The following is a 16,110-nucleotide window of genomic DNA, read 5'->3' as shown; positions in this document are numbered from 1 at the left end:
GAAAATCGACTCCTTAGGTGTACTCCTTTACGGTTAACCCTTTTGTGCCTTTATCGCACACACCGGATGCAGCATCTGCGAGCGGTTTAAGCAGCTGAACCACGGACGGAAGGTGAACTTCGTCGACACGATGTTCCAGATGCTGGAGAAGTACTCGAACAACCTCGAGGAGTTGATCCGCGAGCGCACCGAGCAGCTGGACATCGAGCGGAAAAAGACTGAGCAGCTGTTGAACCGGATGTTGCCAAGGTGGGTTAGTTGCAAACGTCACGGAGGCTGAGCTCTGAGCTGACGCGATCTTTTGCACTCCAGTTCGGTAGCTGAGAAGCTGAAGATGGGCTTGGCCGTGGAACCGGAAGAGTTCGCTGAGGTGACGATCTACTTCAGTGATATCGTGGGTTTCACGACAATCGCGGCCCACTGTACGCCCGTGCAGGTAGTTGACCTGCTGAACGATCTGTACACCTGCTTCGACGCGACCATCAACGCGTACAACGTGTACAAGGTGGAGACGATTGGGGACGCGTACATGGTGGTGAGTGGGTTGCCCGTTCGAACACCTGATCACGCCGAGCAGATAGCGACGATGGCGTTAGATCTGCTGTTCCAGAGTGGCCATTTTAAGGTGCGCCATCTACCGGGCGTTCCGTTGCAGCTGCGTATTGGCCTGCATACAGGTGAGTGTTGTTCCTCTAACGTTGCTTCTGAGACCTTTCAGGCTTCCGAGAAGGCTTATTGTGCTCTCCTAACCCAACTGTTCCAGGTCCGTGCTGTGCCGGCGTCGTTGGTCTTACGATGCCCCGATACTGTCTCTTTGGTGACACGGTCAACACGGCCTCTCGGATGGAGTCAACAGGTAGTACCGCGGTTCAACCAGCGTTCGCCTTCATCAACCCACACGCACGCACACAAGCTCACTTCGTGTCATCAATCATTCATTCGGGTTGGTTTCGATCGCAATTTTCCGCCTCATCACCGAAGCCTTCGTGTGGCCCATTGAAGGGTTTCTGTCATTTTTTTTCTCTTGCCTTTCGTCCTTTTTCCGAAATTGGGCCCACGAAAGGATAAGTGTGCATTCCGTTCTTTCCGTCTTCCGCGCCATTCGAAACGGTGTCCGGTGGTCGTTTGGGATGGTGAATGTGATTTTTGACACACCACGATATCCTGCGCGAGAGAGAAAGAGAGAGAGAGAGAGAAAGATTGACAGGGGCAAACGAAAGGATGGGCGTTGAATGGCCCCCAAGGATTATGGGAACCGGGTGGGACCGCAAATCCTTTCCGATTGGCAACGGGATCGAGCTGACTATTTACCGGCCCATCGAATATGCTAACTTTCGGCCTTTTTTTTTCCTTCTTTTATTGACGCAGCGTACCCTTTCGAGGGCTAGGCATCGCAAGCCACCCGAGAGCCCCCTTGGCTTTGGGGTTAGCTTTGTGTTTATGTTTGTGCTTGGAAAAGCTGTAAGCACACGTGACCGGTTGGTCGGGTTGCCAGCGGCCGTCCTAAAAGCCCGCGTGAATTAGCGTTGGTTGCACTCCTCCGAATCCTTCGGCGAAGATGTCATATTCTTTGGAAGCTAAAATTTTAAGCTCACTAACTTTTTATGGTTCGTGAAGCTCATGTTTCATTAATGACAGTCACCTTTTCTCTTTTCGTCACGTATAGCACGGTTGAGTGCTGTGGAAATTTCGATTTATACACACAAGTCGATGTTTTTTCTCGCATCGCTGGAGCATTCGAACAAAATGACTATTTAATCGATCCATTGCTCGGTAACTTGCGTTTCTAGCTCAAATCTCTTAGCTTGTATCCATCAACCCACGGTCCAGTGAAGCTTCTCGGTAAATAAAATCCCTGCAGTTTCCCGACACAAAGTCGGACGTAACTTAAATGGCTTTCTCCCACCCAGGCAACCAATCGATCATCATCCGGAGCGTTGACCGTTCGCTCGTTTCCCCGCGCGGGGTACCACGCGAATATTCGCTCATTGTCGACGCAATGATAAGCGCTCGGGTTTACCACCCTCGGATACCGTGGCCCCCGACCCGATGCAATGATCAATGACCGATGATGGTGCCCTCAACCACCGCGATGATGGGCGGCTTGTCGGGAGAGAAATCAATTACGCGTTCAGCTTATCTTATCGCCGTTCGCCCTGCGGCTTTCACGCCGTGACGGACCACCCGAAAATGAGCATAATCAGCCCGAACACGTCCTGATGCGGCGCAAAAATCGCATTAATTAGCAAACGCGTTCATCCAGCACGTCCGGGCGGTGCGTGCGCCATCGTGCGACGTGCGTCGGTAGAAATTTATGAGCGCATTTTATGGTGGCCCCGTTCCACGCGCTGCATGAATCATGGACATTGTTACTCGGGCGGGTTTTCATTATCACCGCGGGTGGGGTCGCGTGTTGCATTTTCCCTTATCACGCCACAACTGCCCGCAAGCAGCGCGAACGTCATCGTGTTACGTACATTTTAAATGACGCTTTTCCGGATCCCAGCCCAGGATCCCTCGGATCGGCTGCATCACTGCAGGAGAATTATCTGTTCTTTCATGTGGCACGCTCCCCAAGCATAGGGTTAAAGCATTGTATGCTTACACGCCGGAAACTTGCTAGTTTGTACACATTTCCACGCAAAAACCACGATGCCCTTGAACGAACCACCAGGCGCCTCCATCGAGTTCTAGCCACACCTGATCCATTCGTTCATCTCGCCCATGCTCATGCTCATCACACCCACACTCACGGAAGGTGGAAAAATCATCCCACATGCATGTTTTCGCTTGCATTTCACCCTTTCGGGGCAAAATGAAGGAAAAATAAACCATCACGCGTCGCCTAACGATCGTCCCGCCTGGGTTTTGGTTTGGGATGTGTTTTCTTCTTCTTCTTCTTTCTTCTCTTTCACGCTCTCTGCTCTATTCTATCCGTCCTGCCCGCAAAAGGATCGTCCTGGAGGATTCACATGTCGCAGCAGACGTGCAATTTGCTCGAGAAAGCCGGCGGATACGTAATCGAGCCCCGGGGGCCCATCGAAATCAAGGGCAAGGGCAAGATGCACACGTACTGGCTGCTTGGCAAGAAAGGCTTCGACAAGGCGCTACCACCACCACCACCCATCGGGTAAGCCAGCATGCAGGATTTCCCTTTTTCTCGGGCGAAAAATCTACTAATTCAAAATTATGCTTTGCGTGACAAATTTCTCTCTACTAAATTCCCTATCTAGAGGGAGAGAGAGAGAGAGAGAGCGCACACACGCTAGTGTTTGGTAGTTTACGAATCAGCCCGTTGAGAAAAAGTATTCGTTTCCTTTCTCTGAACCCAAAACGAACGGTGGTTTATTGTTCCCGAGCCGAACTGCACGCCATGTAACGCGTGAGCAAACATTATAATCCTGCATGGCATCGTTCGCTTACGCAACCTTTTGTGGCCTACAGAAGCCCACCGAAAAGACATCCATTCGACCGTTCCTACTCCAACTATTGCTTTGTTTTTTCTTCCATCTTTCGCTCGCCTCAACTAATGACCACCCCAACTGGATGGTTCCTTCGAATCGCCAGGGAATCGCACGGGTAAGCTCTTAGGCTGCTAATCCATCGTCCTGGATAAACATCCCAACAAAAGCACCATGTGCCAGGCCGGTTCGAATGCTAATTTGCTCCCCATTCATGCTGTGTGTGTGTTTGTTTTTTCTTTCTCCCATACCTTCCCAGACTCGACGTGGCCATCCTGAAGCACTCGCTTTTCCAGTCGCAGCAAAATCACGCCAAACTCAGCAGCGCTTCGCTGCAAAGCAACACCTGTTCGACTGCAAATCACTCCTCCAGCCATTCGCCATCCGTCGCCGGGGAATCGATCGACGTGAAGGTGGAGATAACGCCACCGGTTCCACCCGGGCTCGACCAGGCGCAGTCGCAGCAACACTCCGGCCCTGACCCAGCCGTCCTGTCGACCTCGTTCTCCGTCGATTCGAGCTCGAGCAATAACACCTTCACGCTGAACTTGGGTGAGTTCGTGCAGCCAAAGGTGACGCCGCTGGCCAGTCCGCAAGCCCGCAAGCTATCGGAGGTCATCTCGGATGGGTCATTTCTCGGTGCGAATCTCACCTTCGATCGGCTGAATCCCTCACCAACGGCAACGGCCGCCAACTCGACGCGTCTGTTCAAGCGCATCGAGGAGCTGATCGATCTCAGCTCACCGTACAACTACTACAAGTGCTTGAGTCCCAGCGAGAACAACCTCTCGCAGTGTGCCGAATCGCGGTATGGCAGCTACCAGCTACGTTCGGATAGTTGCTCCAGCAAACCGGGCTCAACGCGCTTCCTTCGGCGTCAGTTCAGCCTCGACAAGGACGATGCTGGGCTGTCATCAGGTGGCCCTACCGGTGCTCACAAATCGACCTTCGATTCGATATCCTCGGTGTCGGTTGATCGTGAGCAGCTGGCACGCATGGGCACACTCACGTCCATCCCGTCGATCAGCTCGACCACATCCGCGTCAGGTCCTGCCGGTTCGGGGGCTAAACAACCCACCAGCCGGTTGGCTATGCATCGCCAGCAATCGGCCAGTGTGGCGCAGGACCTCGAGAAGATCGAAGAGATCCCACTGTCACCGCAATCCTTCGCGCTTAATCACACCGGCACTAGCAGCAGCACGTCGAGCCTGCAATCGGAGGTCCTTGATCGAGGTCGAGCCGTGCGCAACGGAGGTCCTGCAGATCGCGCCCCCAACGGCAAGGAACTGCGGCTCAGCGTGGAAGCCCTCGGACTGCGGTGAGTGCACCAGGCGTGCAGCTCGGTGTCGCTGCTCTAACCGTCCGTCTGACATCCTAACCCTGCGAGAAAATCCGATCCAAACGGTGCGCCTCTTTTTTTTGCCGTCGAGATATTGTTTACCGCGTTGCGCCGTGAGGCACGTGTTTGCGCAAGCTCGCGGTGGCGTGTTGCTTCGGTATCGCGCGTGGGGGTTGTTTATTTTCCCGCTCAGCGCACACCGAAAACAATCAACAAATGCGGGCAACAACAAACGTGCGAGGCTCACGCTTACGGCTTTCGCATTTCGCTTCCACTCCATCCAGGTCGCGTGTTATTGGCCGCGAACATCGATGTCCATCATCGTTTGATGTGTAACGGGTGAACCGAGCGCCAGAGGTCAGTTACGGAGGGTAAAGTGGGAAAGTGAAGGAGGGTGGTTCGAAAAACGAAAACATCTCCAGTGCCAGGCGGCCGAATCGGTCAGTGTATCGGATGGAAAGCCAGTGTAACGTTCAGCTTAATGTCAACAACTCTGCCGCCAGTTTGACAAGCTTATTTCACGTGCCAATGAATCGCCCGCTTCGTTCTCATCATTTACTGCAATTTGGCTGCTGCTCTGATTGCTGAGGTTAGGTCGATCGGTTCTCTTTCTTTCTGTTGCTGCTGCGTTCTGGTCAGAGCATCGACAGCACGCTAGAAAGTTGAAACATCCATCGCAGTGAGGCTTGAACTTTTTTTACCAACGTTTTCGTGACAAAAAAAAACAAATCTCACCAGTGCCGCAACTCTGACATAAGCGTCAAGAAGCGGTTCCCCCGTAGAGTAAAGCTAATCCGTGTGGATTTCCAAACAGTGTGCCAAATAGCTAAAAGAGTTCCTTGAAGTGCTCGAAGGGATTCTGTCTTTTTTTTTCGAGGGGTTTGCATTTATTTGCGTGCTGATTCACGTGTTTCATCTGCTGGTGATTGGAAGCGGTTCTGCGTTTCTACTTCACGTTTTCCACGAAGGGTTCTGTGATTTTAAAGCATTTTGTTTGCAAACTTTTCTCGAAATCCCCCACTAGGTCTACAGCTCAACTCTGCTTAGAAGAATTACGGATTACAATATCACGGGTTCATGGGTTGGTGCGCGTTTGCTTTAGATTCCGTCGACCACTCAGGCACGCTCGAAATGTAGCATTAGGTGCGGAGTGTACAATTACGAAACCTTCGCAGAACTGACAACGGCATCCTATCGGATTCGCTTCAATTCCCGGTATATTAAAGGTGAACCGTTATCGCTACCTTCTATCATTTTCCCATCAAACGACCCTTCGAAATGTTACCACAGAAGCCACTCGTCGAATGAGAAGAGCGAGACGAGAACGTTTTGCCAATACCAGAAAGAGTTTAATCCCTAGGATACTTGATATTTACCACGAATTTCGCTCCCCCCCCCCCCCCAGAAAGCGGCAGCGCAAACGCGCAACATCATCATTTATTAATTCAACGCTCACGCTTCGGCTGACTTTTGCGCTCCTAGAGGTCTTTCGTCCTCGCCGCAATGCTTCCGCTGAGCGACGCGTAAATAATCCGCTTCCGGACGGTGGTGGTGCTGGTGTAAAAACTCTCCCACACACACACACACACACACTCCGGAAACCTGGCATTGGAGTGGCCCCGGCGGCGGTACGAGCGGTGGTAATTTAATTTAAACACTACTTACTTATTCACAACAGTCAACAAACAATTTCCCGAACCAGTGCACCCTTCTCCCTGTGGGTGTAAAGGACGAAAGTGGCCTTACGAGTCGCCACGCCGGAGTGCGCCCGTTTTCTTCGCAACAAACCGCAAGCCGTCTGAATCCTTCCTCCCCCAAAGAATCCCCTTTTGATGCGTCCCTTTCGGTGGAAGCGTCTAGTCGTTTTGCCGCGCACGTCCACGAGAGTGGAATTAATTAGTTCAAACTATTTTCACGACCACGTTCACACGCCACCCGTTCCCAGGACGAAATTTCGATGCAGGGACCGGTGACACGAACACCCTCGAGGCCTCGTTGCCATGAGGTGGGCTGGGAGTTGATTTTTCCTGTTCTTTATTTCCTTGGTTGGATTCGCTTTTCCATCCGAAGCGCTTTACGAGCGTATAAATCGCACCTACCGATGGTCACGGTAACGCCGCGGGAAAAGCACTAAACAGAATCGCGTTCTACGATTAGCACCCGGGCATTAGGCGGCACTTCCGCACGGACGGACGACAGACGCTTTTCACGGTGGCGGATGGTGTGGGCAATAAAAGTGAGTAGAGAAAAATCACGCGACTAGCCCGTCGGTCAGCCATTTGCTTTTAGTGGCCGCGCGTGGTTTTTTTTTGCCCTTTTTGCTCAAGAGCCTCACATAAGCCGCCACCGAGTATTCCATTATCGTTAGCGCTCGTCGAGCGGCTGGTCACGTGCCGCGCAAAACCCAACAAGTTCCATAACCGAGCGCGTTTACGATAACGGTGCCGGTGCAGTCTACGGTTCGATATACAATCAATAAGCTCGATTGCGCTTCGGAAGGGCAGCTTTTAGGCAGCACAGCGCTCGCTTCTGCCTGCCAGAGGTGTGTAAATAGACTGTAACTAATGCATGTAACCCTGAACTGTGTGTGTGTATGTATGATCTTGTGTGTGTGTGTACGTACGTGTGATGCCCTTAAACGCCAACTCAATCGTAGTGATTCCCTTAGGAAAATAATAACAAATCCCTCAGCCAACGAGCCAAAGCATGACAGTTATTGGAAAACCTGGAGCAGTTGAATCAAACACCTTTCCCAAATCTTCCTCCCCCAAGCGTTTGATACGAGCGCGAATTGTTACCACGTTATAGGGTTTAAGTAAATCAGAAGCATCAGACGGCAAACGCGAGCTAGAGTGAGAGAGAGAGAGAAAGCGAGAGCTTGAGAACGATAAATTAAGATGGTGCCGTTGACAGCTCGACAAACACTAGAGAACCCCCAAAAAGCCATTCGCGTTGGTGTGCACCGGTCGTTTAAGCTGTTACGTTCTAGATTTGTGTGTGTGCGTGTGTGTTGTGCAGCATTTTTGTCCTTTAATGCCCGTCGCCGCGTGTCCTTGTGTCCTTTTGCCAGTACACACCCTCCAGAAGCGCCATCTAGCGGCGCCTTAATCAAGTAAACACGCGCAAGAAAACGCAGCATGCCATGCTTTGATGTGTTACGTGAGGAAAACCGCATACTCTATCTCACTCGCGTTTGTTCTCCCCCTCTCTCTCTCTCTCTCTCTCTCTCTCTCTCTCTCGCGCGCACGCACTCACGCTGTCTTTCGTAGGTAGAGAAATTCCGCACCGAGTTTCCCCGGAAGGCAGACGGCCAAGCCAGGAAGAGCTTACTGCCAACTATTGTTTTCCGAGGGGAAACTCGTCAGTAATATCCGCGCGCAAACAAAACCAGCTCCTGGAAGCATTGTTTCCTCCGGTGTGCGGCGCGAAGTTGCGTTTCGTTTCAAGCAAGCCAGCCGTCGTCCTGCGCTTCCTCGCCCTCGCGGTTGGTTGGAGGCTGTTTAAATTGTTACCGAGAAACGGGAACGCTTAAAGCCGCGGCCGCGGGTCCCGCGAATCGTTAGCTCCCGCTCAAGTGTGTACAGTGCGCACCGTCCGAAGGGCGTAAGATTTATATCATCCTGTGCTGTGTAGTCGAGAACTGATAGGGAGTGAAGGAGTACTATACTATATACATGTAGAGGGTATATTCCCCTTTGCCCGTGAGCCTGGCGTCGCCTGGCTGCCGCGAGTCGGGCCGTCTGGTAAACTATTCAATCACGTTTATATGGATGTTAGAGATTATTTTATATTTTTCAACACTCGAGACCATTAATGGATGAAAATAAAGAGAACAAAGTGTATTACAGTAGCGAAGCAGCCGTAGGGCGTTCGGGCCGCAAGGCCACTTTTCTTTTGCTTTTCTTTTTTGCACCCCGCGAAAGGTTGCTAATGAGAAAAAAGGAGTCTCCCGCTTACGGACCGTTTCCACATAATTAACATCCTTGTAATTGCATTACAAACTGCTGCTTTTGCTGCTGCTGCTAGACTGTTGCCCCACGGTGTCGAGATGACCTCATTTCCCTTCGCTGGCATGCCATCGGAAACCAGGTAGGTAGCTAGCTCCTTGACGTCCTGCTTCGTCCTGTGACGCCGAGACCACAGCTTGGCTGGAGAATTTCGTGCACACATAATTAGATCCTTCGCGCGCTAACCGCGTTCCCTGCGCGCGAGTGCACACCCGGAAGGCATTGTGCAAATGTTATCCTTTTTGCGTGCCCTGGCGGCCCTCAACAGGACCTCCTTTGGTGGTTCGGGTTTGAGCCCGGGCTTAGAGCCGCGCCAGGACACGCTCCATGGCCAGCCCGTCGTCGCTAATTACCTCCCGCAGCATGGTGCGGACGGAAAATTCGTTAAAGCGCTGCGCCACCGTCCGCAAGCCAAGCAACAGTTTTCCCAACCGGGAGACCACCGACGTTCGCCCGAGAGTGCCGGGAAATGCATCCGCTTCAAGGGCACAGGTGAAGTGCACCCCACCAGGAGTCGTTCCAGGACCCTGCTGCTGCTGCTGCTGCTGGAAGCTGTAGTGGCTCAAAGCAACGAGAGTCCTTTCGGCGAGATGTTCCAGCTGAGTGGCTTCCCGATCACTTAGAGCGAATTCTGCTTATAAAGGTGGGAAAGTGCATGATGAAAGCCCAACAATACAGAGAGAGAGAGAGAGAGAAAGAGAGTGCAACTTCTTCCACGGTACGAACCTTTCCGGCAGAGAATCAACGTCTCGAGCAGGGACAGCTCGATAAGGTCCACCCGAAGTGCTCGGATGTCGTCAACCACCGAGCGCAGATGGCCATCGCAGCAGCTGGAAAAAGGGAATGATAAGATGAGACACACGCGATTACACCGCCCGGTTCAGGACTCACCGATCGAGCAGCGCCGATATGTCGATGGACCAGTTGGCCACCCGCAGCAGGAAGCACTCGTGCCAGACGTGCCGCAGGATCTCGTTCTGCTGCGTTCGGCTGAAAAGGGCGAAGTGCTCGTTATGGCGCACCTGCCGGATGCACGCCATCAGCACCTGGGATAGGATCTGCACCGAGAGTCCGTCTAACGAAGGCGGTAGGGGGAGTCACCCGATGGATGATGTTTGATTAGCATTATTTACAAACCGAGCGAAACGAACCATCGGTGAAGGGTGCGTTCGGGAATGGGGTTGGAAAATTGCCGTTTTCACCCGCTCGAGCACAAACGTACGAACGTGTGCCTGGAATGCCGGTTCCATTCACTCGATTGGATGGCCCAGGTACGAGTGGTGTCTTTCTGCAGCTCATTTCAAACATACCACCCGACATAACAGGCACATCCTTACGCCCACGGTAGACAGTTGATTAGCCTGCAGCCTCGGGAAGGGCTGATTGGGATTGGGTGGTAAAAAGGCATTCGGCAGGGCTCGTGTGAGGGCAATTATTCACTTACTCGAGAATCGAGTCAGCTCGTACTCACTACGAGGCAAATCAACAGCGGAGGCTGCGATCCGTTGCTAAGGACGACGATTGACGTACGGTGCGTGTAGATGGTCGATTGGGTTGTGTTTTTGTACAATCACATGTGCAAACACGCACGCTGTGTGATTCAATGATCGATTCAATTACACCGAAAAAAAAGTGCCTGAAAGGTGTTTGAGATCTTCCCTACATTGGCTCAAAAGATGTGGCCCTGTTTATACATCGGTTGTATGCGAAAGAAAATTTCTAATCGTCTATCTTTTTCCCTTCAAACAACAAGTGGCGTGATGGTGCTATCAATACGGCAATGAATGCAAATGAGCTTTGAACTGTAATAAAGCGCACTCGAACATTGAAAGCATATCACACTGATATTGGCTCAAGGAATACAATGATGCCCTTTCGTTGGAAGGAGCTCGTGTACGTGTAGAGGATTTTCCGTTTGCACTTCTTTTCTTTCGATCTGCACGCGCTCCCACGATGTGATTCAACGCATAACGGTAGATAATCAGATTAACACCACTTACCTGTACCACCTCCATTGACCAGCTTGCTTGTGTGCGCTCTCCCCACGAACGGCCTCACCCGCGGCCCTTTCTGACCCATCCCCCTACGACCCTTCCGAGGTCCACGCTCCTGTTGCACCGCGGTTGCATTCATCCCAACCAGAAAGCACTTCTGCAGCCGACAGAAAGGGCACCAATTGCGTCTGGCTTTATCCACCGAGCAGCCACCTTGACCGGCTGGGAGAGAGCGAAAAAAGGCCACCCATTAGCCGCGCACCATCGATCCCCCTTCCCCGTAAACTCCCGCTGCTAGCTTACTCACAGATGCACGTGTAAACGGCACGTTTGCGGATGCTTCGCTTAAAAAAGCACGAACACCCGTCACAACAAACCGCCCCATAATGCTTGCCGGAACTCCGATCGCCACAAACGCGGCACACCAGCGAGCACATATGTGACCGCCAAAAAGGCACTACTCGCCGGTCGAACCACCCGGAAGGGTTTTTATACCACCCGGCTCGAGACTGACCATCGGCAATCATTTATTCACTATTTGCATTCCCATCGATTCTGTTGAAGTCTAATCAACGTGCGGTATCCTCAAAAGAAACCCACCGGTTGGGTGGTGTTTATTCGCGTCAAATCAGAACCACCCCTTAGGTAGTCCCTTCGAAGCGCAAGAAGGGCAAGTCATCGACGTCTCGCGGCGATAAGGATACGACGACAAGGCGTACGGTGACAACAGAGCAGCACCGTGGAACGAAAAAAGGACACCTTAGGAATCGTAGCGAAACCTCGTAAGGAGCGGCGCTTTATGGAAAATAAACACCAAACGCTCTCCACGACAATCGGCAGCACAATCGAGCGATCGATTGGCGTTGGTCTTTGATCGCTTCTCTAGAGTCTCTACAACCTACGGACGTCCCTAGTGATGGTAACGTCCCATGTGCCGATGGTTCGTTTTCGCGCGCGCTCGAAAGGACTGTTTACACGGTGTCAACAAACCAGCATCGAGTAGCTCATTACGGCTCAGGTTTTGACGTTTCTGTCAGTCGGAGAAGCTTCCAAGATGGCGCTCGCACCCCACTTCTGAAAGCAAACCTCCCGCAATCTCTTTGTCGTATGTGCTTTATTTTCAATACTTCCGGTTCGACGCGCGAACGCTTCTTAATACAATGCCTGTTATCAAGGTAGGTATAATTAAATATGCCGCAGAGCGGCGCGCCATCCTATTCCGAGGGGCCCTTCGGCGGGCTTAATACTATCGATGCACGGGGGGGGGGGGGGGGGGGGGGGGCGAGCTACTTCCGCCTTCTTGTCACTGCTCCCCCGCGGCCGCGCTACTCCAAGGAATGTTGCCTCGTATCCTCCATGGAGGTCCGGTGTCCCTCGTCTCGTCACGCGATTATTTACAACTCCGTCAGTGTGGGGGATCCTTGCCAAGTGCACCTCTACGAGGACGCCATCAGCTTCGCCGCCTGGATGACGTTGTGCTGGTGGTGATACCCGGCCAAATCAGCCGCCGTCGGGTGATGGTGGTGGTGATGATGATGATGGTGTGGGTGTGCGTGTGGCCCATGGCTATGATGTGAGTGGGCCAGCGTGGCTCCATTCACCGATCCACCAACACCAGGGGACACGTGGTGTGGGCTGTGGTGGGAGTGCAACGACCCAAACCCACCCCCAAAGTACCCGCTCTGCAGGCAGTTGTTCATGTAGTCACCATATCCGTTTCCGGTCGAGGTCGGTGTGGTCGCAGGCCCGCCGAGTGCGTTCGTCTCCGATTTGATCTGCCCGAATGGGGTCGCACCCGCGAGTCCACCCGCAGGTCCTGGCGCGTTTCCGGGACCACCCGGTTGGCCAGCACCGGCGTTGTTGGCCGCCACGTGGCTGTAACCGTTGGCGGGTGAGAGACCATTGTGATGCGTCACTCCGGGGCTCGTGTACGTGTGCACGGCCGCACTTAGACCGGTGTGCTGTTGGTGAGATGAGGACGCCACACTGGCGATACTTCCCGGGGCGACACTTCCAAGAGATCCGGGTGGCGAGAGGGCCGACGAAAGGTCGTACTTGCCGACCAGCGAGCCAAGAGCACCACTTCCGGTGGCACCGTGGTGGCTCGCAGCACCCAGCGACCCCGGCAGGTTGTAGGATTGCGTGTGGTGCGGGGACATGTGCAGAGAGCGGAGCGTGGGTGAAGCGAGGGCTTGTGATTTCGGGCTGCCCGTCAGATGCTTCGAGTTGCCGTTGCGATCGGTACCTAGCAGACCTGGAGAGCGAGAGAGAGCGAGAGAGAGACCCGAAAAAGGGTATTTTTTTCATCAGTGACCTTCGGTTGACCTTCAGTTGACAGGTGACTCACCATCGCCAAGACCATCGTCCTTTTTGCCGGCACCTACCAGCGCCATTACGTCCGAGGCACCGGAACCGCCCGTCTTTTTGGGCTTGCGTTTGCGCGTCTGGATGCCGTCCTTGCGCATGGCCAGAGGTCTGTTGACGCCGTGTAGCTTGAAGTAGAGACCGCACGCGTTGCACACCGGTTCACCGTCGTTGTTCCGTCGCCAGAGTGTTGTCGTGCGTGTGCCGCAGTTCGTGCAGCAGAGGCCAAGCCGTCGTGTGGCGGTCTGCTAAAGAGAGCCAACCGAATGGGAGCGAGAAAGAGAGAGAGAAGCAGATGGAAGGGCCATATTAGTATCGAATGGTTGCGGGTGGTGAGTAGCGTGAGGTGGAGGGATGGGGATCGTCCTTGCAATTTCAACACCAACTGGAGTCGGAGAAGGGAAACCCGCGAAGCGGCAAGTCTAAACACTCGCACCGATATGCCCCGGTGTAATGTATCTATGAAAAAGCAGGCTGGCAAATTTCGACACTTGCCTTTTTGCAATTCAAATAGAACTACGATCAACCTATGGAGAGAGATATGTTTTCCAATGCAAGCAATATCATCGGCCCTACACGGTATGGTGCTCGACAACAAAAACGCCGTCAGAGGACGCTGTGTGCAGTTTCCCTGCGAAAAGCGCCCTCTTGCGAGTAACATTTCAAGCTATTGCAGCCGTTGGGTATTTCTCTTTCTTTTCATGTGCCTTGTTCAACTTCCCTTTTCCGTGCTTGTTTTCCATGGAAAAAGAAAATTGCAACTCATGCAATCGGTAGGTTTTTTCAAAAATAAAAGAAGGATGAACAAATTATTATTAAGTTATCCTCGTTCATGCATTCAACGATAAGGTTTCATCTGTTGAAAATCCACGCAACAAATCGTGTCCCAATTAGCATCATTAAAATATTTCCTTCAAAATATTCTTTTAAAACATAGTCATTTGCTGATAGGGAATAAAAAATTCAATCACACAACCATGAGAAACAATTTGCTAATCAAAACGACGTATTTGCAATGTCAAATAAATCTTCCCAAAGTTTTACAAGCTTGGTTGGATTGATTCTCTTCGTATTCGCACACATCCCACCCATCTCATCAGGCTCCAATTGCAGCAGCACATCATGCAGTCAAGAGCAATAATTCGTGCCAACGACCCTTCTTTCCAGTACACCCACAAATCCCTTCCAGTACACCGCGTACACGGTTGCCATGGTGATTGGGGCCAAAATTCACCCATGAGTCCTGCGACCAAACGCACCAACTGGCCAACTATCACTTCCTTCATCCCTCTCTCCCCTCACCACAACCATGCACCCACCCACCCAACCCCACCAAGACCCTAAACATTGAGAGAGAGAGAGAGAGAATAAAAAAAACAAACAGAAACGGAAACATTGGGAAATGAAATTGGATACTCACACTCACCAGTCTCTTGCTGGGCTTTATCAACGGACGGTTCATACCGTTCATCTTGTGATAGAGCCCGCATGCATTGCAGAGATAGTGGCCGGTGCCGTCCCGACGCCAGAGCGGTGTTGAAATGGCCCCGCAATTCACGCACTCTCTTCCCTCGCCGAATTGGAAATCCATTGCGCTGTCTGCGTGTGTGGCGGTGGCGTGCGGTTTATTATTTTTTTTATTTTATTATTTTTGCAATTTTTCGATCCATTTCGTTTCGTTTCGTTTCGGTTTCGTGCGGCCATCGCGATACGCAGATGCGCGGGGTTTTGTATTGTTTTTTTTTTGTTGTTTTTCGAACATATTTGCGATCGCAAAATTCGTTTTTCCGGCGATTGGACCGAAAACCCCACCCGCGGGGCGGGAAATGGCGCCCAACGGGCGTTCGGAACAGACGTGGCCGGAATGTGTGTGGTTGTGTGTGTGTGTGTGTGTGTGGATCGAGGATTCAGGCGAGAGTGGGGACCCATCGCCATGTGTGTGTGCGCGCGCGTGTGTGTGTGAAAGAGAGTTTTGCAAAAAGGCCAACGAAGAAGGAAAGGAAACGGCAGAACCGGGAGGGAAAGAGAAAAGTGTGTTTTAGTTTGATTTATTCGCTAGTTTGCATTACCTTCTTCAAATTACCATATGGCGAGGTGCGCTGGAATCCGGTCGGGTCGTAGGCGCGCCACGAGCCCATCATGACGTTCTGCGCGTAGAACTGTGGCGGCAGTTGCGTATGCGTGGTGCCTGTTTTTGCGTGGTGGCCCGCGTGCGTAGTGCACCGAGTGGTCCGGAAAAGGTGACCCCCGAGAAACCGACAGAGAGAGAGCGAGATAGCAAAACGAATGAGTGAGGAAAACTAAGAAGCCGCCAACGCCGCCACCGGAGTGTGGGCAAACAGTAAAATGGCGAACGTGTGTTGCGCGTGGGTGTTGTGGTGTTCGTCGGTTTTGCGCGTCTTACTTACCGAATCCATCCGTCGGCCAGCCATTTTGTGCGGAAAAGTTGGCCGAATGTGCCCCGTACTGGGAGTGGGGTAGCGCGCGGCTCGAGGGCACGTAGACGGGTGCATTGGCGGCGGCGGCAGCGGCCGCAGCTGCTGACTGATGATAGGAACCGGTGTTGCTTGAGGCCACCACTGCTGCCGTCATGTCGGAGTACGCGGCGGGCGTGTGAAACATGATCCTTGCCGGGATTCCGCCTCGAATGCGAAGGACCGCGAAGACCGCTGTAAGAGAGGTGAAAACGTTGAAAGGGAGCGAGAAAAAGAGAGAGAGAGAGAGAGAAATGAGTACAGGGTGAAGAAATGGGAGCATCATCAGCAGAGACCATCGAAGGCATGTTGTATGCCACCGATAGCGCAGACAAATGATTGTCTTGGCCCGGAATGTGAACTATTTTCCCGATCGCTTCTGAAGCGCTACACGGCGCTAGGGTTAACTCTTGCGGGTGTTTCCTTGGAAACACCTGCATCGTAGGAGGCCTTGTCCTGGTGACAGCGGCA

General features: G+C 52.5%; 3 protein-coding genes across 3 annotated transcripts in view; 1 reads left to right on the top strand and 2 right to left on the bottom strand.

Moving 5' to 3' along the window:
• Nucleotides 1–4,783, top strand: part of LOC128721742 (uncharacterized) — a 38,678-nt gene extending 33,895 nt beyond the window's left edge. The window contains exons 11-16 of the mRNA XM_053815527.1: nt 73–249; nt 313–677; nt 764–856; nt 2,953–3,130; nt 3,568–3,579; nt 3,721–4,783. Coding sequence (XP_053671502.1) covers nt 73–249; nt 313–677; nt 764–856; nt 2,953–3,130; nt 3,568–3,579; nt 3,721–4,783 — 1,888 coding nt within the window. The remainder of the gene's footprint in view (nt 1–72; nt 250–312; nt 678–763; nt 857–2,952; nt 3,131–3,567; nt 3,580–3,720) is intronic.
• A 4,326-nt stretch (nt 4,784–9,109) lies between these two features.
• On the bottom strand, nt 9,110–11,238 carry LOC128721731 (retinoic acid receptor RXR-gamma). Its single transcript, XM_053815516.1, has 5 exons — nt 11,109–11,238; nt 10,895–11,023; nt 9,699–9,882; nt 9,534–9,637; nt 9,110–9,438 (listed from the first exon to the last, which is right to left on the bottom strand). Exons 1-5 carry the CDS (start codon nt 11,236–11,238, stop codon nt 9,110–9,112), a joined length of 876 nt encoding a protein of 291 aa, XP_053671491.1.
• A 999-nt stretch (nt 11,239–12,237) lies between these two features.
• Nucleotides 12,238–15,787, bottom strand: LOC128722151 (GATA-binding factor A). The gene is made up of 5 exons (XM_053815990.1): nt 15,574–15,787; nt 15,249–15,353; nt 14,586–14,764; nt 13,149–13,413; nt 12,238–13,055 (listed from the first exon to the last, which is right to left on the bottom strand). Exons 1-5 carry the CDS (start codon nt 15,785–15,787, stop codon nt 12,238–12,240), a joined length of 1,581 nt encoding a protein of 526 aa, XP_053671965.1.
• Nucleotides 15,788–16,110: the final 323 nt, after the last annotated feature.

This window comes from Anopheles nili, chromosome 2 (assembly GCF_943737925.1).
Source record: "Anopheles nili chromosome 2, idAnoNiliSN_F5_01, whole genome shotgun sequence".
In the NCBI taxonomy this organism is placed as follows: domain Eukaryota; kingdom Metazoa; phylum Arthropoda; class Insecta; order Diptera; family Culicidae; genus Anopheles; species Anopheles nili.
Note: the sequence above shows the minus strand (reverse complement) of the source record. Positions and strands in the feature narration are given on the sequence as shown.

What these genes read in the sequence shown, in the direction of transcription:
- LOC128721731 (XM_053815516.1), bottom strand. Translation starts at nt 11,238, where the DNA reads ATGTGCTCGCTGGTGTGCCGCGTTTGTGGCGATCGGAGTTCCGGCAAG. An exon ending in ATATCGGCGCTGCTCGATCG is followed by an intron (nt 9,638 to 9,698) that starts GTGAGTCCTGAA and finishes CCCTTTTTCCAG; the next exon opens with CTGCTGCGATGGCCATCTGC. An exon ending in GTTGATTCTCTGCCGGAAAG is followed by an intron (nt 9,439 to 9,533) that starts GTTCGTACCGTG and finishes CTTTATAAGCAG; the next exon opens with AATTCGCTCTAAGTGATCGG.
- LOC128722151 (XM_053815990.1), bottom strand. Translation starts at nt 15,787, where the DNA reads ATGTTTCACACGCCCGCCGCGTACTCCGACATGACGGCAGCAGTGGTG. An exon ending in CCAGCGCACCTCGCCATATG is followed by an intron (nt 14,765 to 15,248) that starts GTAATTTGAAGA and finishes CCACACACGCAG; the next exon opens with ACAGCGCAATGGATTTCCAA. An exon ending in GGACGATGGTCTTGGCGATG is followed by an intron (nt 13,056 to 13,148) that starts GTGAGTCACCTG and finishes CTCGCTCTCCAG; the next exon opens with GTCTGCTAGGTACCGATCGC.